Raw genomic sequence first — 20560 nt, 5'->3', positions numbered from 1 at the left:
CTAAGGTGTCAAGGGACGGAATTTGGGACTGCTGGAATGGCTGGAAATTGAGTGGATAAATCCCAGAAAGGAGGGAGTTGTAGTAGGATAGCCCTAAAATCTATGAAAAAACTCCCCTGAAATACCTAGGTGACCCCTGAACTCTGCAGAAAGATTCCAAGGAGCTCAATGGAAAATAATAGCAGTTAGGCTGAAAAAGCTGACTATAGAGATTTCACCTGCTACTCTCTGCAGGGGAGACAATTTGGTGTTTGATTCCCACCAAATTAAGGGGTTTTAAACATTTGTGCCCAGAGACCCATTCTAAAACACAAAACCAGCCTCCACAAGTTTGACTTTATTAGCCAGTGATTTAACTGCCAGGTATAATAAAAATCCTCACTCTTAGGAGCAGATAAGAAGCTGTAAAAGTCTCTACTGCATAACATCCACAAAATCCAGTTTATAATAGACAACTACTAGACATGTGAAGAATCAGGATAATGTGATTTAATGTCAAGACTATCCACCCCAAAATGGTAGCTGACCCTAAAATTAGCAGAATTAGCAGACTTTAAAGTAACTGTAATATATTCAGTGACCTAAAGGGAGATGCATGATCATGATGACTGAATAGATGGGCAATTTCAACAGAGAAATAGAAACTATAAAGAAGAATAAACAGTCTAGAACTGAAAAGTACAATATCTGAAATAAATATTTTACTGAATGGATTTAACAGCAGATTGGAGAAGGAAGAGGAAAAAGTTGATGAACTTGAAGCTAGATCAACAAAATTTGCCAATCCAAAGAATGGATAAAAAAGATTACAAAAAATGAACAGAGCCTTGATGGCCAGTGGGACAGTATCAAACTAACATGTGGGGCTTCCCTGGTGGCCCAGTGGTTGGGAGTCCGCCTGCCGATGCAGGGGACACAGGTTCGTGCCCCGGTCCGGGAGGATCCCACATGCCGTGGAGCGGCTGGGCCCGTGAGCCATGGCCGCTGAGCCTGCGCATCCGGAGCCTGTGCTCCGTGGCGGGAGAGGCCACAGCAGTGAGAGGTCCGTGTACTGCAAAAAAAAAAAAAAAAAAAAAAACTAACATGAATAGCAGAAAGAGAGATAAGAGACAGACATAGCAGACAGTCGGGCAAAAAATATGTTCATTGAACCCCAGCTAGGATAAATAAAAGGAAAACCACATCTAGGCATATCTTAATCAAACTGCTGCACATCGAAGATGGAAAGAAAATGTTAATGCAGCCAAAGGGGGAAAAAACCCAGATTACTACAGAGGAATTACAATATCAATGAAGGATGACTTAATCAGAAATGATTGGAGACCAGAAGACAATGGAATGACCTATTTAAAGTTCTGAAAGGATAAAGCTATCAACCTGGAATTCTATATTCAGAACAAAATATCCATGAAAATGAAGGTGAAATAAGGACATTTTTCAAATAAACAAAACTTGAGAGAATTCATTGCTATGAAACCTGCAACACCAAGAAATGCTTAAGGAAGTTGTTCAGGCTGGAGGGAAATGACATCAGATGAAACTTGGATCCACAAGAAGGAATGAACAGTACCAGAAATGGTAAATATGTCTATAAATAGATTTTATCCTCAGAAAATACTTTGTAAGCATATAAAGCAATGAAAGAAGAACTTGGTAGATGTGACTAAATAAACATCTTAAACTTCTTCAAAAATCACAAAATTAAAGGGCAAATATTAAGAGGAAGTAAATATGAAAGATTTAAAATCAAAGAGGACCATTAATGTTCCAGTGTTAAAATGGGTAAAAAATATGAACAGATAAATCATTGATAAAATAAAGAGGGCTGTAAGCGTGAACAAACGTTCAATTTGTTTAGTAATCAAAGAAAAGGAAATGAAAGTACTTACTTTTTTTTGCCACTTAGAAAAAACTATTGAAATGATACAGGGTGTTGATGAGAATTCAGGGAAGTAAGCACCTTTCCAGTTGGTGGGAGCATAAATTGGAATGAAACTGTTGGGTAGTTTATTTCAAGAACATATTTTGGAAGTCCATACCACCTAGGTAGCAAGAAATTCATACACCAAGAAGTAGCCTACCAAATTAGGTCAGAGGTATGTAGAAAGGAGATCATTATTCAATAAGTGGTGTTGAGATAACTAGCTAGCCATTTAGAAAAACTCAAATTTTGATCTCTACTTAGTCCTAACATGAAAATAAATTGAAATGGATGAAAGATGTAAACAATAAACAAATCATAGAAGTACCAGAAAGAAACATGAGCAAATTTTAAAAATATAATCTTGGAGTGAGCAAGATGTTCCAAGACAGATATAGAATCCAAAAGTCATAAAGAGAAAGATATGTTAATTTGAACACACACACACAAAATTTTAAATTCCTACATTGGAAAATTACCATACAGTTTTTAAAAAAATTTATTTGACACATAATAACAAAGTTCCTTTACATAAAAGGCCTTATACCAACAGCAGGATATGAACATGTGGTTAGTTCACAGAAAATGAAACGTGACTTGGAAACGTTTGAAAACCACATATAATACCAAATATATAGTCATTAAAATTTTTTCTTTATTCCTCATCTTCTCTCAACCTCTCAACATAAGTATATATGGCTGAAAAAGTTTAATGGCCTGTTATGCTTTTGTAATATAAAATAGTATTTTAGTAGCATCTAAAATAGAAAGTCTCGTTTCTTTATGTTCTTGATTCTCACTTGAGTATGAGATAGCTCAGGCTTCACTAGTGACCAGAATTAATGATCAATAGAAACTGTGCTGGGAATCTCTGTACCTGTTCCCTCCTCACTTCAAACAAACAGAAACAACTTTATACTTAGTCCTCTTTCTGTTCTCTTCAACAGTGCTATTAAGTGTTTTTGCATTCTACTTTTATTACATTCATGTTTTAGAGGTGCTGAACATCTGGGTGTCAGACATCAGTAAAAGAAATTGAAATCAGAAACCGTTGGTACTCTTTGCTCTTATACTTAGCATTTATCAACACAAAATTACTGGATTTTCTCTCTTACCTTTGCGAGAAGTGACAGAAGAAACCTAATTTTAGCTGAATAACAGAGGCAGAAACAGATATTCAAGAGTATAATGGGGTTTTCTCTTGGTAAATTAATTTCTTTATTGTCTACAAACTTTATTTTGCCTAGCCTTCTATCTCCAAAATACCCTTTCATGAGTCTTAAATCACATAGGCATGTGGGTGGTTAGTAGATGCTACTAAAACATTTGTAGTTAGGAGATGTTTATTGGTTGAATATTTTAAATCTGTAATTCTTGAAGTTGTGTAATGTCAGGATATTCAACATGTCTTATTTATCTTGTAGCACAAGGGTCCCTAGCACCCCTAACCCACGGACCACTGCCAGTGGCAGCACAGCAGGAACCGGGCAGCACAACAGGAGGTGAGTGGCAGGTGAGCAAGCGAACCTTCATCTGTATTTACAGCCGCTCCCCATTGCTTGCATTACCGCCTGAGCTCCACCACCTGTCAGGTCAGTGGCAGCATTAGATTCTCATAGGAGCGCACACCCTACTTTGAACTGCGCATTCGAGGGATCTAGGTTGTGCGCTCCTTATGAGAATCTAGTGCCTGATGACCTGAGGTGGAGCTGAGAATATGATGCTGGGGAGCGGCTGCAAATACAGATTATCGTTAGCAGAGGGGTTTGACTGCACAGAGACCGTAATCAATTGCTTGCAGACTCATATCAAAACCCTATCAGTGAGTGGCAAGTGAAAACAAGCTTAGGGCTCCCACTGATTCTGCATCATGGTGAGTTGTATAATTATTTCATCATATATTACAGTGTAATAATAATAGAAGTAAAGTGCACAATAAATGTAATGCACTTGAATCATCCCGAAACCGTTTCCCCACCCCCGTCCATGGAAAAATTGTCTTCCATGAAACCAGTCCCTGGTGCCAAAAAGCTTGGGGATGGCTGCTGTAGCGCTTGTGGGGTAAAGATTCTTTTCACAGTTTAAAAAGCTGGATGTAGTAAGATTGTATCACTTACAGAGAATCTTACAGCAATAACAAGCCAAAAGCAAAGATATGAACAGAATCCTCAGTTCCTCACTTCCACTTATGTGTGTTCTGCATCATAATTTATTTATCCAGTGTTTATTAGGCACCTACAATAAGTTACAAGTTGTATTAGGTACTAGAGATACAAAGCTTGTCTTACATTTCACTTCAGCTAACATTTAGCATAGTGCCTGGTTTTAGCACGTGCCAATTTCACTTTCTTCTCATAACATCTATTTGAAGTAAGTGGTATCATCCATATTTTGTAGTGGAGATCACAGACTCAGGAATGGACATTATCTGAGATTTTATAACTAACAGTGGCTGACCAGATCTTGACTCCCAAATTCTCTTCTTTATACATCCAGACTGGGTGTTTTTTATTTGCCCCTCCAGATCCACTCCTCATCCTTCCTTGACTTTCTCTGTGCCCCAGAGGAGGTTGACCTAGTCTAAGAACTGCCTCACTTGGGCTCCTTTTTTGGTTTCTTGTTGGATTTAGCCAGTGTGAGGCATTGGCGGATATTGGAGATCCAGAGAAGAGAGAAGCTGGGTATTTATTCTTCCAGTTGCCATTTGACAGCTCTCTCCCTGCTCCTTCTTTCAGAAGGCTGGCAGTGGCTTCCTGAGGACTTTGCCATCCCTGTTAGTTCCTTTAACCCTACCCACACCTTTGTAAATGAGCCCTTCAGTTATCTCTTTGAAACTGCTTTGTTTTTCTGCCAGGACCCTGACTGATACATAACAGCTTTTCAAACATGGGCTACTATTTTGTATGGATTTGAGTTTTCTAACTGTTTTTATCCTGTGTTTATAAGTTGAGCATTTAAAATCTGCAACACATTTTCATGTCAAACAATATTGTAATTGTTTATTAGGTGCTTCACCTGGAATGGTCAACTTCCATAATTTTTACGAAGAATTAAAAAATAGCGTGCTGCCAAATTAGATGTATTTTATGATGCATCAGTACGAAGTTATCAGCACTTCTACTACATCTTTGGTCCATAAAGCTTTGACACGTCGTAGAAATACCTTTGTTGTGGGCTATTCCTATTTCTTAATTCCATATTCCTCAAGAGGTACAAAAAAGTTAGAATCAAAGAGATCTTGACTTTAAAGAGGTATAAACACTGTGGGCTAGAGAAGGTTAGGTAAGTAGGTTCAGGTGTTTGTCCTTCATACCAGTCTCAGGTGCTAGTCTTCAATTTAAGTACATAAAAAGGTCAGGAGGTGGGGCTCCTTTGCCAGCGATAAAAACTAATTTTTCAACCAGTTTCTTCAGGGGGATGAAAGTGTGTAGCAGCAATTGGCAGAGAGTCTTCGTTACTTGTTGGAGTTGTGCTAGACTGTGAAAGAGGGGGAAAGAGAGCCATTTCTCATATTTTAATTAGCAGGTGATTGGAATTTCTTGTGACATTGGTGTTAAGAGAATTGCCTCCTATGTGATATTAGATACTTGGTTGAAAATACATAATATGGGGTCTACTTGTATTTTACTCTCCTTTTCTGTTTCACTAAGCTCTTCTAGCATCTGCAGTTACAGATCTATACTTTTATTTAGAGGGGAAAGGTATCCCCACTAAGCCAACAGCCATAACATCATGGAGGCCAACCTCAGTTATCTTTTTCCCCCACTGCTTTTCTTCATGTTATCGATGTGTTGTACTTCGACAAATCCTTGTGATAGTAAATCAGTTTAAAGAATATCCAAAGTTGGGGATTATTAGGAGTTGTATATATATCAAATTATATCATTAAGTACATTTACTGACTCTCATCTTCTGTTCCTGCTCTGAAATGATGTAAACTACTCTAGGTTTTTAATACATAATTTATTTTGCATTTGATCCAGTAGACCTCATATTTGTCTTTGTAAACTTGGTGTGAACTAATTGGACGTTTTAAAAAGTAGAGCATGTATATGCCTAGGAGGCATGACAGTGAAATAACAAGATTTTTTCTTGTGCTTATGAAATAGTATCATCACTTCAGTGACATTGTGTCATTTTAAGAAATACTCATTTGGTATTTATTCACAGTGTCTATGTTCCTCACTTCATCTTGGCTGTGTGTGGTATTAAAGAAATCACAATATTCAAGTTCTACATTTAAAACCTATTAAAACATTGAAGGTAATCAGGGCAGAAAAACAAGTGAACACTGTAAAAATTTCTCATCTGAGTTATAAAATGTGAGTACAGTTTAGTTAGGAGGAGAGAAAAGGGAGTGGCATTTCAGACGGGAGAATGGCTTGAATAAGGCATGGAATTGAGGGATAGTTAAGACCAGCCCTAGATGATATGTAAAATATAATTGTCTTTTGTTTTCTGCGACAATTTTTGAGATACTGATAGTGACTGGAGTTGTTTCATGAAGGCAGCTGCAGACAGATGATGGTACTGAGGCCGAGATATCAGAAGACCTGAATTTGACCCTGAACCCTGTTATTTCCTAACTGTGCAACATTTACCCTCTCTGCACTTCAGTTTTCTCATCTATCAAATCAGGATAATACCCATTCCATAGGGCAATGAAGTTTAAATCAAAAGTGCTTTAAAAGCACTTTAAAACTCTACTGTGTAGTGGTATTATTATATACAACATATTTTCCCTTATTTTTCCAACCAGCAACCCAGCTCTTTGTTTTAGAACTCAAATAATATTTTTGTCTTAATGGTGTGTGCATTTATGAGGCCGAACATAACAGTAGTACCTACAGATTGATACAGTTGATAGTTTAAAAAATTGAGTTCAAAAAGAATAGTACTGGGGCTTCCCTGGTGGCGCAGTGGTTGAGAGTCCGCCTGCCGATGCAGGGGACACGGGTTTGTGCCCCGGTCCGGGAGGATCCCACATGCCGCGGAGCGGCTGGGCCCATGAGCCGTGGCTGCTGAGCCTGCGCGTCCAGAGCCTGTGCTCTGCAATGGGAGAGGCCACAACAGTGAGAGGCCTGCATAACGCAAAAAACCACCCCCCCCAAAAAAAGAATAGTACTATATTAAATGATGCAAATAATAGATTTTTATTTTTCATTGGAGAATAAAATCAGCTTTTTCTAAAAATAAGTAAAGTTTCTAAATCACTGAAAGTTTTTTTTATAATTTCACACATTTTTGTCATCTGTTCAAATTGGCAGAATTTCTGTAGTGCTTTTTTTTTGGTGGTTAAGGGTAGTCTCAGAAATCCAAGTTAGTTTACTAGTTTCTGAGTGTTTATGCAAATAAACAGTTTGATTAAAAACTCTTTGTTGTGGGTGAACCACATAATCTTAATTTCATATACCACTAGAATAATTAGGTTTAGTTCTTTACTTAATACTCTTGAGTCTCTGATTTCCCATCTGCAAAGTTAGAGTAAACTTTATGTATATGGCTAAAACTTGTATATTGTAAATCATTGAGAGGAGGGGAAGGAGGGACGAATATGTCCACACTTCAGGGTGGTGGGGTGAAATATTGACTATATCTTTTGAATCTGCTGTTATGCAGGGCCTCTTATTAATCTTGTAGGTGGCTTACAAGATGGCTTCCTTTCTTTTTAAGATGAATTCTGTAATAGCCTATAGTTTATCATAATGTCTGAAAGACTCCCTCTAAATCTGGTGAAAATGGACTCAGCTGTTTTCAAGAGTTGTAGTAACAGACAAATTTAATATATATAAGTTTATAACTATTGGTTTTGTGATACATATTTCTTCTCCAGACATATCGCATTGAGTACAGAGACCCATGTCTATCTTGTTTATGGTGGTAACCTCCTGAGGTTTAGCACATGCTAGGCTTAGACTTTAACTTTGAAATTAAGCCAAAGTCCCCTTGATTGAGGCATTCCCAATACTGTTGAGTCACGTGCTTTTAGACACCTTTCATGGATTTTTTCTACAGATAGTCATTAATTTATGTGGGTTTTTTTTAATGTTTCTCGTATCTCTATACATAGGTTTTTAAGTACTACCTCACTATAGCCCCATAGGCTGAAAATGACTATAAACTGAGGTTTTTTTTTTTTTTTTTAATGGCACTTTTATTTTCAGTACCTGAACTAATGAAAAGCAAGGAGCCTTGTTTTGGAGGCCAAGCCTATAGAATTCTGTTTTTAAGTGAAAGTGTTTAGCAGACTCTCTTTAGAATTAGTGGTTCTTGACCAGCGTGTGCAACTAAATTACTGAGGAACATTTTCAAAATATACAAGTTCTGGACCACATCCTCAATTTGATTGGGTAGCTCTAGAGTGGAATACGTTTTTTGTTGTCGTTGGTGGGGTTCAATTAGCTGGGTTTGTTTTTTTTTTTTTTTTTTTTTTTTGCGGTACGCGGGCCTCTCACTGTTGTGGCCTCTCCCATTGCGGAGCACAGGCTCCGGACGCGCAGGCTCAACAGCCATGGCTCACGGGCCCAGCCGCTCTGCGGCATGTGGGATCTTCCCAGACCCGGGCATGAAACCGTGTCCCCTGCACTGGCAGGCGGACTCTCAACCACTGCGCCACCAGGGAAGCCCTTAGCTGGTTTTTTTTTAAACTATACGCAATAGATGCTCATGATACAATTGTAAACTATGCAGAAAGCAGAAAGTGAATACTAAAGATTATTCTCCCCAAGGTAGCCATTGTTAATGGTTTAACATTTTTCCAGAAATTGTGTAGGTACACGTAAACCTCTGTGGGTGCGTTTTTTTCCACATATGGGTTCATACTATACATACTATTTTGCAGTTATTATTGTTCACTCAGTATTATGTAGCGAGATCTTTTCCTTATCATTACATGTAAATTGTGGTTGGCTCCTTTATTTTTACCAGTTCCCTGTGGGACTCAAGTTATTTCCAGGTTTTGTGTGGGGCTTGTTTGCCTTGTTTTGTTTTGTTTGCTTGTATCAGCTAGGCTGCAGTGAGTTTCCTTGCACAGTATTTCTTTGCACACTTGTGTCATATTTTCTGAAGGATAAATTTTACATGTAGGATTGCTGGTCAAAGCAATTTTGAAGTTTAATAGATAGTGCCAAATTGGTTCCCCAGAGTTGCGCTGATTTGCGGTCCTCCCAACAATATGTGAGGTGCTTCTTTCAATACACGTTCACCAACCCTTTCAACCTTTGTCAGTCTGATGTGTACAAAGATGGTGTATCTGGTGTTTGAATTTTCATTTCTTTAGTGTTGTTGAACACTGTTTCCTATCTTCCTAATTTTTGTAATTCTTTTTCTCCAAACTTCCTCCTTATATCCTTGCTCATTTTACTGCTAGGTTGTACATCTTTTTCTTACTTATGTGTGAAAGCTGTTTGTATACTAAGGAAATTTGTTCATTGTTATACATGTTTTACTAATTTATCACATCATCCTACTCTGTAGTATTTTTTACCATATAAAAATATTAAATTTTTTAGTATTCAAATTTATTTCTTTTCCTTTGATGCCTATTTGTTTATTTGCAGAATGTTTTAGGAAGTCTTCCTAAGTGGGATGACAGTATGTTCTAGTTTGCCCCGTTATCCTAGTTTAAATATTCATAGCACGTCCATTCACTCTTACTAGGTTCTTTTTTGGATAATGAATTATATGGGTATCAAATTTCTAAAAGTGTGTTTTGAAAAATTCTCCAGCTGATATTCATTAAATACCACTGGTTTAATGTTTTAAATGATAAATTCTTAGAACAGAATCCCCAAGATAGAGTCCCTCTACAGTTCTGTTCATTGATACATATATTGAACCCTGGAGTACAGAAAGCATTTTGAGATGCAAGAGAAAATAATAACTATAAAGAAGAAAATATGCAGAAATTTTTAGTTCATTTACCATCACACTCTATTTCCCTCAGAATTAAGGGAATATGCTGCAGATGATGGGAAAATATAAACTGATAGACATGAGTAAAGTTTGCCTGAGTGAAATTGTGTGGATATCACCTCAGGGAGTTTTTTTTTTTTGACCTTTAATCGTGGTATAACAATCACCGAGAAAAATGCATTAATCATGAATCTGTGGGTCAGTGATTTATCACAAAGTGAACATACCTTTGTAACCACTATACATGTGCCTCTTCCTTTGTGCCTCTCCTCAAAAGGTAGCTACAGTACTGACTTATAACGTCATAGATTAGCTCTGTCTGTTTTGGTTTTGTTTTGTTTTGTTTTGTTTGCGGTACGTGGGCCTCTTACTGTTGTGGCCTCTCCCGTTGTGGAGCACAGGCTCCGGATGCCCAGGCTCAGTGACCATGGCTCACGGGCTCAGCTGCTCCACGGCATGTGGGATCTTCCCGGACTGGGGCACGAACCCGCATCCCCTGCATCGGCAGGCGGACTCTCAACCACTGCGCCACCAGGGAAGCCCAGCTCTGTCTGGTTTTGAACTTTATTTAAATGGAATTATACAGTACACATCCTTTTATGAGAGATTCATTCTTGTTTTATGAGTAGCAGTATTTTGTTCATTTTCATTGCTTTCTGGTATACCAGAATATACCAGAATGTGGAATGAATATACCACAACTTGTTTATCCATTCTACCGTTGATGGAAATATGGGTTGTGTCCAGTGTTTGGGCTTATTATAACTAGTGTTGCTGTGAATATTGTTATGTAGATGTTTTGGTGCATGTGTGCATTCATTTCTCGTGCATTCATATCTAGGAGTATAAATTGCATAATAGAGTATCCATGTGTCCAAATTTGGTAGATACTGTTAAACAGTTTTTCAAAGTAGTTTTCCAAACTCCTACCAGCAGTCAACATCTTTGCTAATATTTGGAAATGTCAGTTGGAATTTTAGCCATTTTGCTGGGTGTGTAGTGGTCTCTCAGTGTGGCTTTAATGTGTACAACAGATGATGTTGAGCACTTTTTCATATTCTTTTGTGAAGTGCCTGTTATGTCCCTCACCCATTTTTCTATTATATTGTCTGCTTTGTCTTCTTGACGTCTAAGTATTCTTTCCATATTCTGGATACTGGTCCTTTATTAGTTTTATGTGGCAAATGTCTTCTCCCACTCCCTTAATACTGTCTCTTCATTTTATTGTAGTCCAATTTAACAATCTTTCATTTTATGGTAAGTACTTTAGTATGTTTTGTTTAAGAAATCTTTTTGTTGAAATATTCTCTTCTGTCAACTCCTAGAAGCGTCATGATTTTACTTTTCACATTTAGATCTATGAACCATGAATTGATTTTTATGCAGGGGGTTAGCTATAGGTTAAGTTCCTTTTCTCTTCTCAGATGGTAACCAGTAAAACAGTACTATGTTGTTTTTGTTTTGTTTTTGACAAGGCCATTCTTTATGCTCAGCAGTGTCACTTTTGGCAATAAGTTAAGTATCCATGTGTATATGTGGGACTTTTTTCCTGGACTGTGTTCTGTTCCACTGGCCTTTGTATCCATCTTTGTGATGTACCACACTGTCTTCCTAATTACTGTAACTTTATAATGAGTCATTATATCTGGCAGTGTAAGAGCATCCCCTGCCCCCCCACACACTTTGTTCTTCACAATTGTGTAAGCTCTACTTAGCCATTTGTATTTGCATGTCCATTTTATTATCAATTTTTTTTAAACTCCTAAAGGCAGTGGGAATCATTGAGGTTTGAGTGTGATAAAAATCATAAGTTTTATACAAGATTTTTTTTTTTTTTTTTTTTGTGTGGTACGCGGGCCTCTCACTGCTGTGGCTTCTCCCGTTGCGGAGCACAGGCTCCAAACGCGCAGGCTCAGCGGCCATGGCCCACGGGCGCAGCCACTCCGCAGCATGTGGGATCTTCCTGGACCGGGGCACGAACCCGCGTCCCCTGCATCGTCAGGCAGACTCTCAACCACTGCCCCACCAGGGAAGCCCTGTACAAGATTTTAAGAATAAGGTCAGCTCAAATCTAGACTCTTAAGATTAAGTAACATCCGTGTTATATCAGCATTGGTTTTATATTCTCTTGTAGACTACTTAATAAACTGGCCTTATTTAAAAAAATCAAAACCAAAAACTAATGATTAAAGAACATACTTGTTTGAAGTTTCATAGAGAGTTTGTAAGTTTGTTAAGAAACATGCAATTAAATAATCTTGGTGTTTTTGTTTTGCTTTTCAGAACATCTGTGATAAGTCTACCATAAATTGAACTCCTTCAAGAATTCTCTGAAGGAACCAAATAGGATTTTCTTACATCATGACTTAATCTGAATGCAAGAACAAGAAACAGGTTTTATCTCTAAATATAATGAAGGGCTGTGTGTAAACACAGACCCTGACTCAATTCTAATGAGCATTTTAGACATGAGTTTACATCGGCAAATGGGTTCAGATCGAGATCTTCAGTCTTCTGCTTCATCTGTGAGCTTGCCTTCAGTCAAAAAGGCACCCAAAAAAAGAAGAATTTCAATAGGCTCTCTGTTTCGGAGGAAAAAGGATAACAAACGTAAATCAAGGGAGCTAAATGGCGGGGTGGATGGAATTGCGAGTATTGAAAGTATACATTCCGAAATATGTACTGATAAGAACTCCATTTTCTCTACAAATACCTCCTCTGACAATGGATTAACTTCTATCAGCAAACAAGTTGGAGACTTTATAGAGTGCCCCTTGTGCCTTTTACGGCATTCTAAAGACAGATTTCCTGAGATAATGACTTGTCATCATAGATCTTGTGTGGATTGCTTACGACAATACCTAAGGATAGAAATTTCTGAAAGTAGGGTTAATATCAGTTGCCCAGAATGTACTGAACGGTTTAATCCCCACGATATTCGCTTGATATTAAGTGATGATGTCTTGATGGAAAAATATGAAGAATTTATGCTTAGACGGTGGCTCGTTGCGGATCCTGATTGTAGGTGGTGTCCAGCTCCAGACTGTGGGTAAGAAGATTTTGTTTGATTTTTCTTGAGTTAATTTTTTTCTCTGTGGATAAAATAAGAATTTGCTGACTGTTACTCAAAAGAAAAATCTTAACATGCCAGGTAATTCATTCATTCAGTAGACAGTAGACAAAAATATGTTGAGTATGTACCATGTGTCAGGGACAATGTTAGATATTAAAGGCAGGAATCTTGTCTTACTCATTTTTGTATTGTCTTTGCATCATATATTCACTTAAGACTGTTTTCAGAAGAAAAGGATAAGATGGTAGAGTGCAGGATCTAGTCCTATTTATTTTCCCCATCCATTTGGAGAATTTTTATTTTGTTATAATAGATGAAATGAGCAGACATTTTGTTTGTTTGCTTTTGGTGGGGGAGTCACTTGTTTAAACTTAAATGACCCTTTTGAAAGGTACCTTAATGCGTGCCACAGTATGATGTGTTCGTGAGTTGATGTGTTCTTGAGACACAAGATCTAGAGGTTATGTAATACTTCATTTGCCTCAAGTTTTTGAATTACAAATACCATTTTCCCAATATTTAAAGTAAAATAATTTTGCTTGTATATTTGGTTATTATGTTAACAGCAGCTCCTGTTAATAGGGTATTTACTATGTATGGTTGTCAGAACTAGAAAAAAATAGTCATATGCTTTTCACGAATAAGGAAAGCCATAAACCCTGGATGAGTTTAGCATACCATTAGTAAGCCAGAGATTATAAATAAGAGTTTGGGAAAACCCAGAACTTCCAAGATTATCTGGGTATAATCAGAGACAAGGCTGAAATGTGAGTTTGATTTATCAAATGACAATTTCAGGACTCTGATCAAATCCATTATTAAAAACTTATTGAGCAGCACATTTTCAGATTGTATTTAGTCTACCAATTCCATAATTTTAAGTGAGAAAGGTAATAGTATGTTTCTAGCCTGTGCAAATTCCATCAGTTTTCCCAGGTATCACTAGCACTTCACTGTCCACCAGGGATTTCTGTGAAACATAAAGCATTAAAAATATTAGATTATCTAATTATTTAACATTTTATGAATTCATTAGTTGTGTGAAGGACTCGGAGGTACTGTTCAGTATCACATTTGTATTATGATCTCCTATACTGCAGGATGCTAGTACTGTAACATAAATAACAAAATAATATATTAAAGATACTTTCTAAACTGGGCCAAGGTTGGCTGTGCTGCCAGGTGTATGGTAGAAGCAAACTCTGGACCTGTGAAGGGTTAAATTCTCAAGAAAAAGATGGGGAGAAAATAGGGATAATGAACAGTGCCTTTAAATAATTTGAGCTAGAGAAGAAGAGCTTAGGTACGATTGTATCACTCTTGATCCGGTGGACCCCTGCAGAATATTTTCACTAATGCAGGTGTGTACATTCATTAGAGTAGATTTCAAGTTGATTACAAATTTTAGGTTTAAAAAAAAAAGCCTTTTGCAAGTCATTATAGCAAATACCCTATAGCAAGGGTTCAAACAGAAGTATTTTACATTTCATCTGGACAAAGTGTGATTTTCTAACTGTCTGTCATGGAACCCCAGGATAAGAGGTGTTTCACAAGTTCCTTTAAGCATTTAATAGCTTTAAAAGAAAATGTGTGAAAATGATGGAACAAATTAAAAGGAGGCTTTCGTGTCAGAACCTGTGACCAGGAGAGACTGAGAGAGTAAATCCATGAGCACAAGCTTTCTGGTCACTAAATAGGTATGTTCTCCTGTGCTGGGTTGATGGATCATGTCATCATAGTGGATAATATCAACACTATCAAGCTAACAGAACACAATAGATAGGGCTGACGTAGATTCTCACTTGTCTAAGAACTTGATTTGGGGACTTCCCTGGTGGCGCAGTGGTTAAGAATCTGCCTGCCAACGCAGGCAACATGGGTTCAATCCCTGGCCCAGGGAGATCCCACAGGCCGCAGAGCAACTAAGCCCGTGCGCCACAACTACTGAGCCTGTGCTCTAGAGCCCGCGTGCCACAGCTGCTGAAGCCTGCGCACCTAGAGCCTGTGCTCTGCAACAAAGAGAAGCCACCGAGATGAGAAGCCCGTGCACTGCAACGAAGAGTAGCCCCCGCTTGCCACAACTAGAGAAAGCCTGTGCGCAGCAACGAAGACCCAATGCAGCCAAAAATAAATAAATAAAATAAATAAATTTATTAAAAAAAAAAAGAACTTGATTTGGGGGGAAGAATGCCAAACCAACTGGGAAAGGATTGATTACTCACCATATAGAATTGTGAAAATTAGCTATTTAAGGGGAAAAAATTAGATTGTCACCACATATAATAAATTAAAACAAAATCAAAACAGATTACAGAGGTAAGTTATATAAATAAAAGGACAAAATTAAACTAAAAGAAAATATAGATTGATTAGATCACTTACTAATATATTATTTAGTAAAATTGAACACACATCCTGTAACTTAGAAGATCCACTCCTAGTTAAATGCCTCAGAGAAACTCTTTACTTGTGTGCCAAGAGACATCTAGTTATGAGACATATTTAAGAATGTTCATAATAGCAAAGAAACAAACAAAAAAGTTCATTAACAGTAAAATGGATAAATGCATTTAGTCTCATGGTTACCTCTTGTGAGGAAGAAGAAGGATGTGAACTTCAAAGGGGCAATCAAGGAACTTCTAAAGCCACAGATAAACAAGGTAACCATAGGTTCTGGTTTGCCCAAGATAGTTCCAATTCATGCTTATTGTACTGGTGTAAATTTTAATAGCATTACCTTTCTTTTTCAGGTGTTCCAGTCAGGTTGTGAATTATATGATCACCCTACTGATACTATTCTTAACTTGTGTGGTAGATTCAGGGGCTATTCATTTTATTATTCTTTATAAATCCTTTGGTGTATATGACATTTCTCAGTAAATTTAAATTTTTTTCATAATCTCATACTCTTAGGTATTTTTCACATTTTCTTCTTATTGAGACATCAGTGTTAAAAAATAATATGGCTTAGGTATTCTAAGTATTTTGGAGAGGAAGACATGAATGTTAAGTATAAAATAATCTTAAAATAATAGAAACACCTACTTAAATAGATTCCTTTATTATGAAAACCACTTGACTGTTACATAAGTTTAACAGAGAATTAGTCTTGATTAATTTGGCTATAAATTAATTTTTGGTTTTGGTGGTTGTTAGTAGTCTTACGCACAAAGGACAAAGAAAACATGTCACAGAGATTAATCACTTTGTGTATTTTCATTTGTATTCAATTTATGCTGGCTCACTAGATTAGTAAGAGCATATTTTATATACTTGATTACGTTATAGGTTTTATGGTTGTGTTAGGTGGAAAAGATCACCTGTGACAAAATTTATACATATGCTTTGAAAACATAGAATACTGCATAAGACCTCATTACAAATTACAATTGTACTTGGCATGAGCGTGGACAGACCTGATTTTGAATCTCTATCCTATCATGTTTTAAGGATTGAGAAGGTTTTTAATGTTATTGGTAGCATAATTCCTAGCACACAGTAAGCTTTTTATAGTTCTTATTTATCACTCCTCATCTCCATTTCTGAAGTTTTGTTTTTATTTTTTTAAATCAGACAGTTCTTCAAATATTTACTGCACCCGTGTGCCAGGTACTGGGAATTTTTAATAACTAACAAAAGATGAAAATCTCTGCCCTCTTGGAACTTATTAAAATCTTTGGATTCACAGAGAGAAATTTCTTATTTAAACTCCATTTATTACTGAAATCTGGCACAGAGGATACTGGTAAATATCTGACTGTTTGACAGTTATTCATAGCAATGCATAGCCAGTAGTACGTACTAGGACCACAGGCATGCGTGTAGTATTTTAATCCCTTTCATTGTACAACACACTTGAAAGACTTTTTTCCAGAAATGCTAAATGTGAAATTATGTTTTCCTCTTGCTTTTGATACTTACCAAAATGACCATTTTCTGTATCTGACACCAGTTTTACTTAAACATGTAGTTTAACACACTGAGAAATATTGCCCTTAGCTCAGAGTAGAAAGAAAACCTGGACCTGGTTTCTATTTGAGACCTCTGAGGGTTTCTGACCTAATAGTCTTTCCTCTCTTCTGAGGGCCAGGGCAGATTAAGCTTGTTTAAAGGACAGTATGTATTTCTGAAAACCCCTCTTGCGAAGGGGTCTAGGAGGCCAAACCTGTGTGCTGTGATTTAACTGGGGTGAAGTTATCTGGACTGCTTCTAGAACATGCCAGTCTATACAGGTTCAGAGAAAAATCTGGCCATGGCTGGGGAAAAGAATTACAGTGAGGGACATGTAGGAGGGGAAGCATAAGACCTGCCTTGGATAAAAATATCTATTACCTCTGCCTAGGAGGCTTAGTTTGTACATTGTCTAGGCAGATAGCAAAAAACTGGCATCTTGGTTTCTGTCATCACTTGTTTCAATTGGCTAAGACTACCCTTCTACTAGCACACATTATCCATGTCATCTCATGTGAGTGCTTTTGACTTTACTGGGGAGATTTGAATATGCAGGAACATTTATTATACTAGAATATAGTTAATGATTTAATGTCTGTGAGCCCCTCAAGAGTAAAAATAAAAAGTATTTTTTTCTTTATAACCACAGGTTAACCACATGCTCAATAAAGAGTTATTGAATGAACAAATCTGAATATATGCCATTAATGTAAATCGTATGTCTTAGGAACAGTTAATAAACCATTTTTAAGCAGTGTGCTCAACTATAATCAGGTTTGTTAAGCTTTGAGCTGATTTACTGACATTTAAATGGCTCTAAATAATAACTTACTCTGGTGGAAGATACTGTTCATAATGGACACTGTTCATAATGGAGTGGCACCATAGGCTTAGGAACTAAGGAACATGTATTTTTAGAATTTTATTCTATCTGTATGACTCTCATTCCCGTCCTCCAAAGAAGAGTTTTAGCCATAACTTGCCCGTCTTTTGACATGCTGGAAATGCTTTTGTAGGCTAACCTTTTAGAACAGAGAACAGGTCCAACTTTGATTTTCTCCCGAGGAAACAAGTACATGTGTCTGAGAAAACAAGAACCGAGTTGATACATAAGACACAGGAGACATATCAGCTTTCTTTTACTTCTTTTAATTAGCTAAAGAAGTTAGCTTTAGATATGCATCCCAAATGGCCTAACACTCCACCCTGAAATTAGACAGACTTCTGCAAATAATCTGGGCGGTTCTCTACAACCGTAGACCTCCCCTCCCCTACAGCATGTACTTGAAAGCAGAACAGAAAGCATCCTCTCTAGGAAAGCAGATCCTGAAAGGGGGAACCAGGAGATGAGCCTCACTTTGTCTAAACCGTCTCTCAAATATATTAATTAAGTCACTCCTTTTCCACGGAATAATAGTAACTTCTTGCTAATGGGATCATGAGCCTGTTGATTTGAATATAAAACTTGACTTTTCCCCTTAACTGGATCAAGTAATTTTGGTATTTCTGATTATATTTTCTTTGTTCTTTAAAGGTTGTGTTAAAGCTTTGTGCTTTTGGGGGAAAAGTTATCTTGGACTCCTGGATAATCTTTCTTTTCTTTTTTCTCATTTTTTAATTAAAAATTTTATTGAGACTATTATATCTTTCTTAGGATTCCATTTCATGTTTGGTATAGTTTGTTCTTCTTACTTGTTCCTTCATGAGGAATTTGCTCTAGGCAGAGTATACGACCCTAGTTGGTATTCCTACCTCCTCAATGCTAATTTGTGGAACTCTAGTACTGTGAAACACTCCCAGGAAATACATGTCATGGTCAAATAAATTTGGAAAATAATGTTTACTATATATGTACATTATTGGTATGTTAAAAATTATTTTAGCAAATCCTATAGTAAAAAAACAAACAAAAAAGTACTTTAATTTTGCTTAGCATGTCCCTAACTTGACCATTGAGTTCTTTCTTAGTATGTTTCACCTATTAACAATCCAACAAATAGAAAATATTTCTGGAAAAACTGCCTGTTTCAGTCCTTTTCCGTCTTTCCCACTTTCTTCCTATCCCTCCACTGCTGCTAAGTAGGAATGTTTAAACATTTCAAGTAACTAGAGATCTTCAGCTGAAAAATAGAGACAGAAAGTAAGACCTGAGTTAAATAAGGGATCATAGAAGGAAATGGAACTATCTTCTGAACCAAGATTTGTGTACTGTTTAAGCCAGAGATGTTTACTTAGTTAACTAGTATTATTCAGTTATTTCTGTGACCTTCTGCTGAGCCTGTTATTTTCTCAAATAATACCTAATGCATTAGAGCATTGAAATTTTTCTTTAAAGCAAATATTTTGTATTTAATTTAGTTTTACTATTTGCTTCCATTATAATTTGAGAGCTGTTCTCCAGTGGAAAATAAGTTTGGCTCCCACACAATGAAAATCATCTTCAAGAGTCCTGACATTCTGTTTTCAAAATATGTGAATGCTAGGTACATTTAATTGCTCGCTATATAATAGAATGTGCTTAACACAGTTACTAAGATTGAATGTGTATGAAAACGGAACACTTACATAGTAAACTCTCAATAATTGTTAGCATAAGAAAAAGGTTCTAGACAAAATACCCTAACTTTTATAGTTATCAAAATTCACAGTCATGAAAATATTTGGTTAGTATTGTTAAAGATAATCCTGTTTTTCTTTGGAATTTGCTTAGATTGAATGGGACTTAAATGTTTAGCTCTGGGGTAGGACATCTTAGCTTTTCTATTTAAAAAAATACTGCAGGGCTTCCCTGGTGGCACAGTGGTTGAGAGTCCGCCTGCCGATGCAGGGGACACGGGTTCGTGCCCCGGTCCGGGAAGATCCCACATGCCGCGGAGCAGCTGGGCCCGTGAGCCATGGCTGCTGAGCCTGCGCGTACGGAGCCTTTAAATTTTTAAAAACTTTATTTAATTTATTATTTTTGGCTGCGTTGGGTCTTCGTTGCTGCACGCGGGCTTTCCCTAGTTGTGGTGAGCAGGGGCTACTCTTCGTTGTGGTGCGCAGGCTTCTCATTGTGGTGGCTTTTCTTGTTGCAGAGCACAGTCTCTAGGCGCGTGGGCTTCAGTAGTTGTGGCTCACGGGCTCTAGAGTGCAGGCTCAGTAGTTGTGGCGCACGGGCTTAGTTGCTCCGCATCATGTGGGATCTTCCTGGACCAGGGCTTGAACCCGTGTCCCCTGCATTGGCAGGCGGATTCTTAACCACTGTGCCACCAGGGAAGCCCTATTATGTCCTAATTTTTGAGATACATCAAAATCTACATTTTCATAAAAGCCAAGTGGCCAGATGTTTAATCAGTATTCATCCAAGGTCAAAGTCAAATATCACCAGTGATGAACTTTTGAGATACAGGAATAAATATAAAAGTTTATTTTAAGAATTAATTTTTTAAAATTAGCCATCATATTAAATGTTTGACATCATGTTGCGGGAATGGTAATTAACTAATTAGCTAACATGTCAGCTGTTAGTTTGCTCCCGGTAATTACACTGCATATTTTAAAAATTCTAAATAGATATCTATAAGCAGTCATTTTCAACAAGCTTAAGTCTCTAGACTCAAAACTTTAAGTAATTTTTATCTTAAAGCAGTTTATAAAGCTCTTTGGAAATCTGATTATTGAAAAGAAAATATGAGTCCTCAGTTTTTTTGCCATAACCCTTC

At 37.1% G+C, this 20560-nt stretch overlaps 1 protein-coding gene across 4 annotated transcripts in view; it reads left to right on the top strand.

Moving 5' to 3' along the window:
* The window catches only part of RNF19A (ring finger protein 19A, RBR E3 ubiquitin protein ligase), a 57805-nt gene that overhangs the window by 14033 nt on the left and 23212 nt on the right, over positions 1-20560 (top strand). For 2 of the 4 annotated variants that reach the window (XM_060127715.1, XM_060127712.1), the window contains exons 2-3: positions 3346-3423; positions 12119-12884. In XM_060127715.1, coding sequence (XP_059983698.1) covers positions 12211-12884 — 674 coding nt within the window. In that variant the 5' untranslated portion in view covers positions 3346-3423; positions 12119-12210. Of the gene's footprint in view, positions 1-3345; positions 3435-12118; positions 12885-20560 lie in introns of all 4 variants that reach the window. The other 2 variants (XM_060127714.1, XM_060127713.1) reach the window with 2 other exon arrangements.

Source organism: Lagenorhynchus albirostris, chromosome 17 (genome assembly GCF_949774975.1).
Source record: "Lagenorhynchus albirostris chromosome 17, mLagAlb1.1, whole genome shotgun sequence".
Taxonomy (NCBI): Eukaryota; Metazoa; Chordata; class Mammalia; order Artiodactyla; family Delphinidae; genus Lagenorhynchus; species Lagenorhynchus albirostris.
The sequence above is the reverse complement of the archived record's forward strand: the minus strand, read 5'-3'. Positions and strand labels throughout refer to the sequence as shown.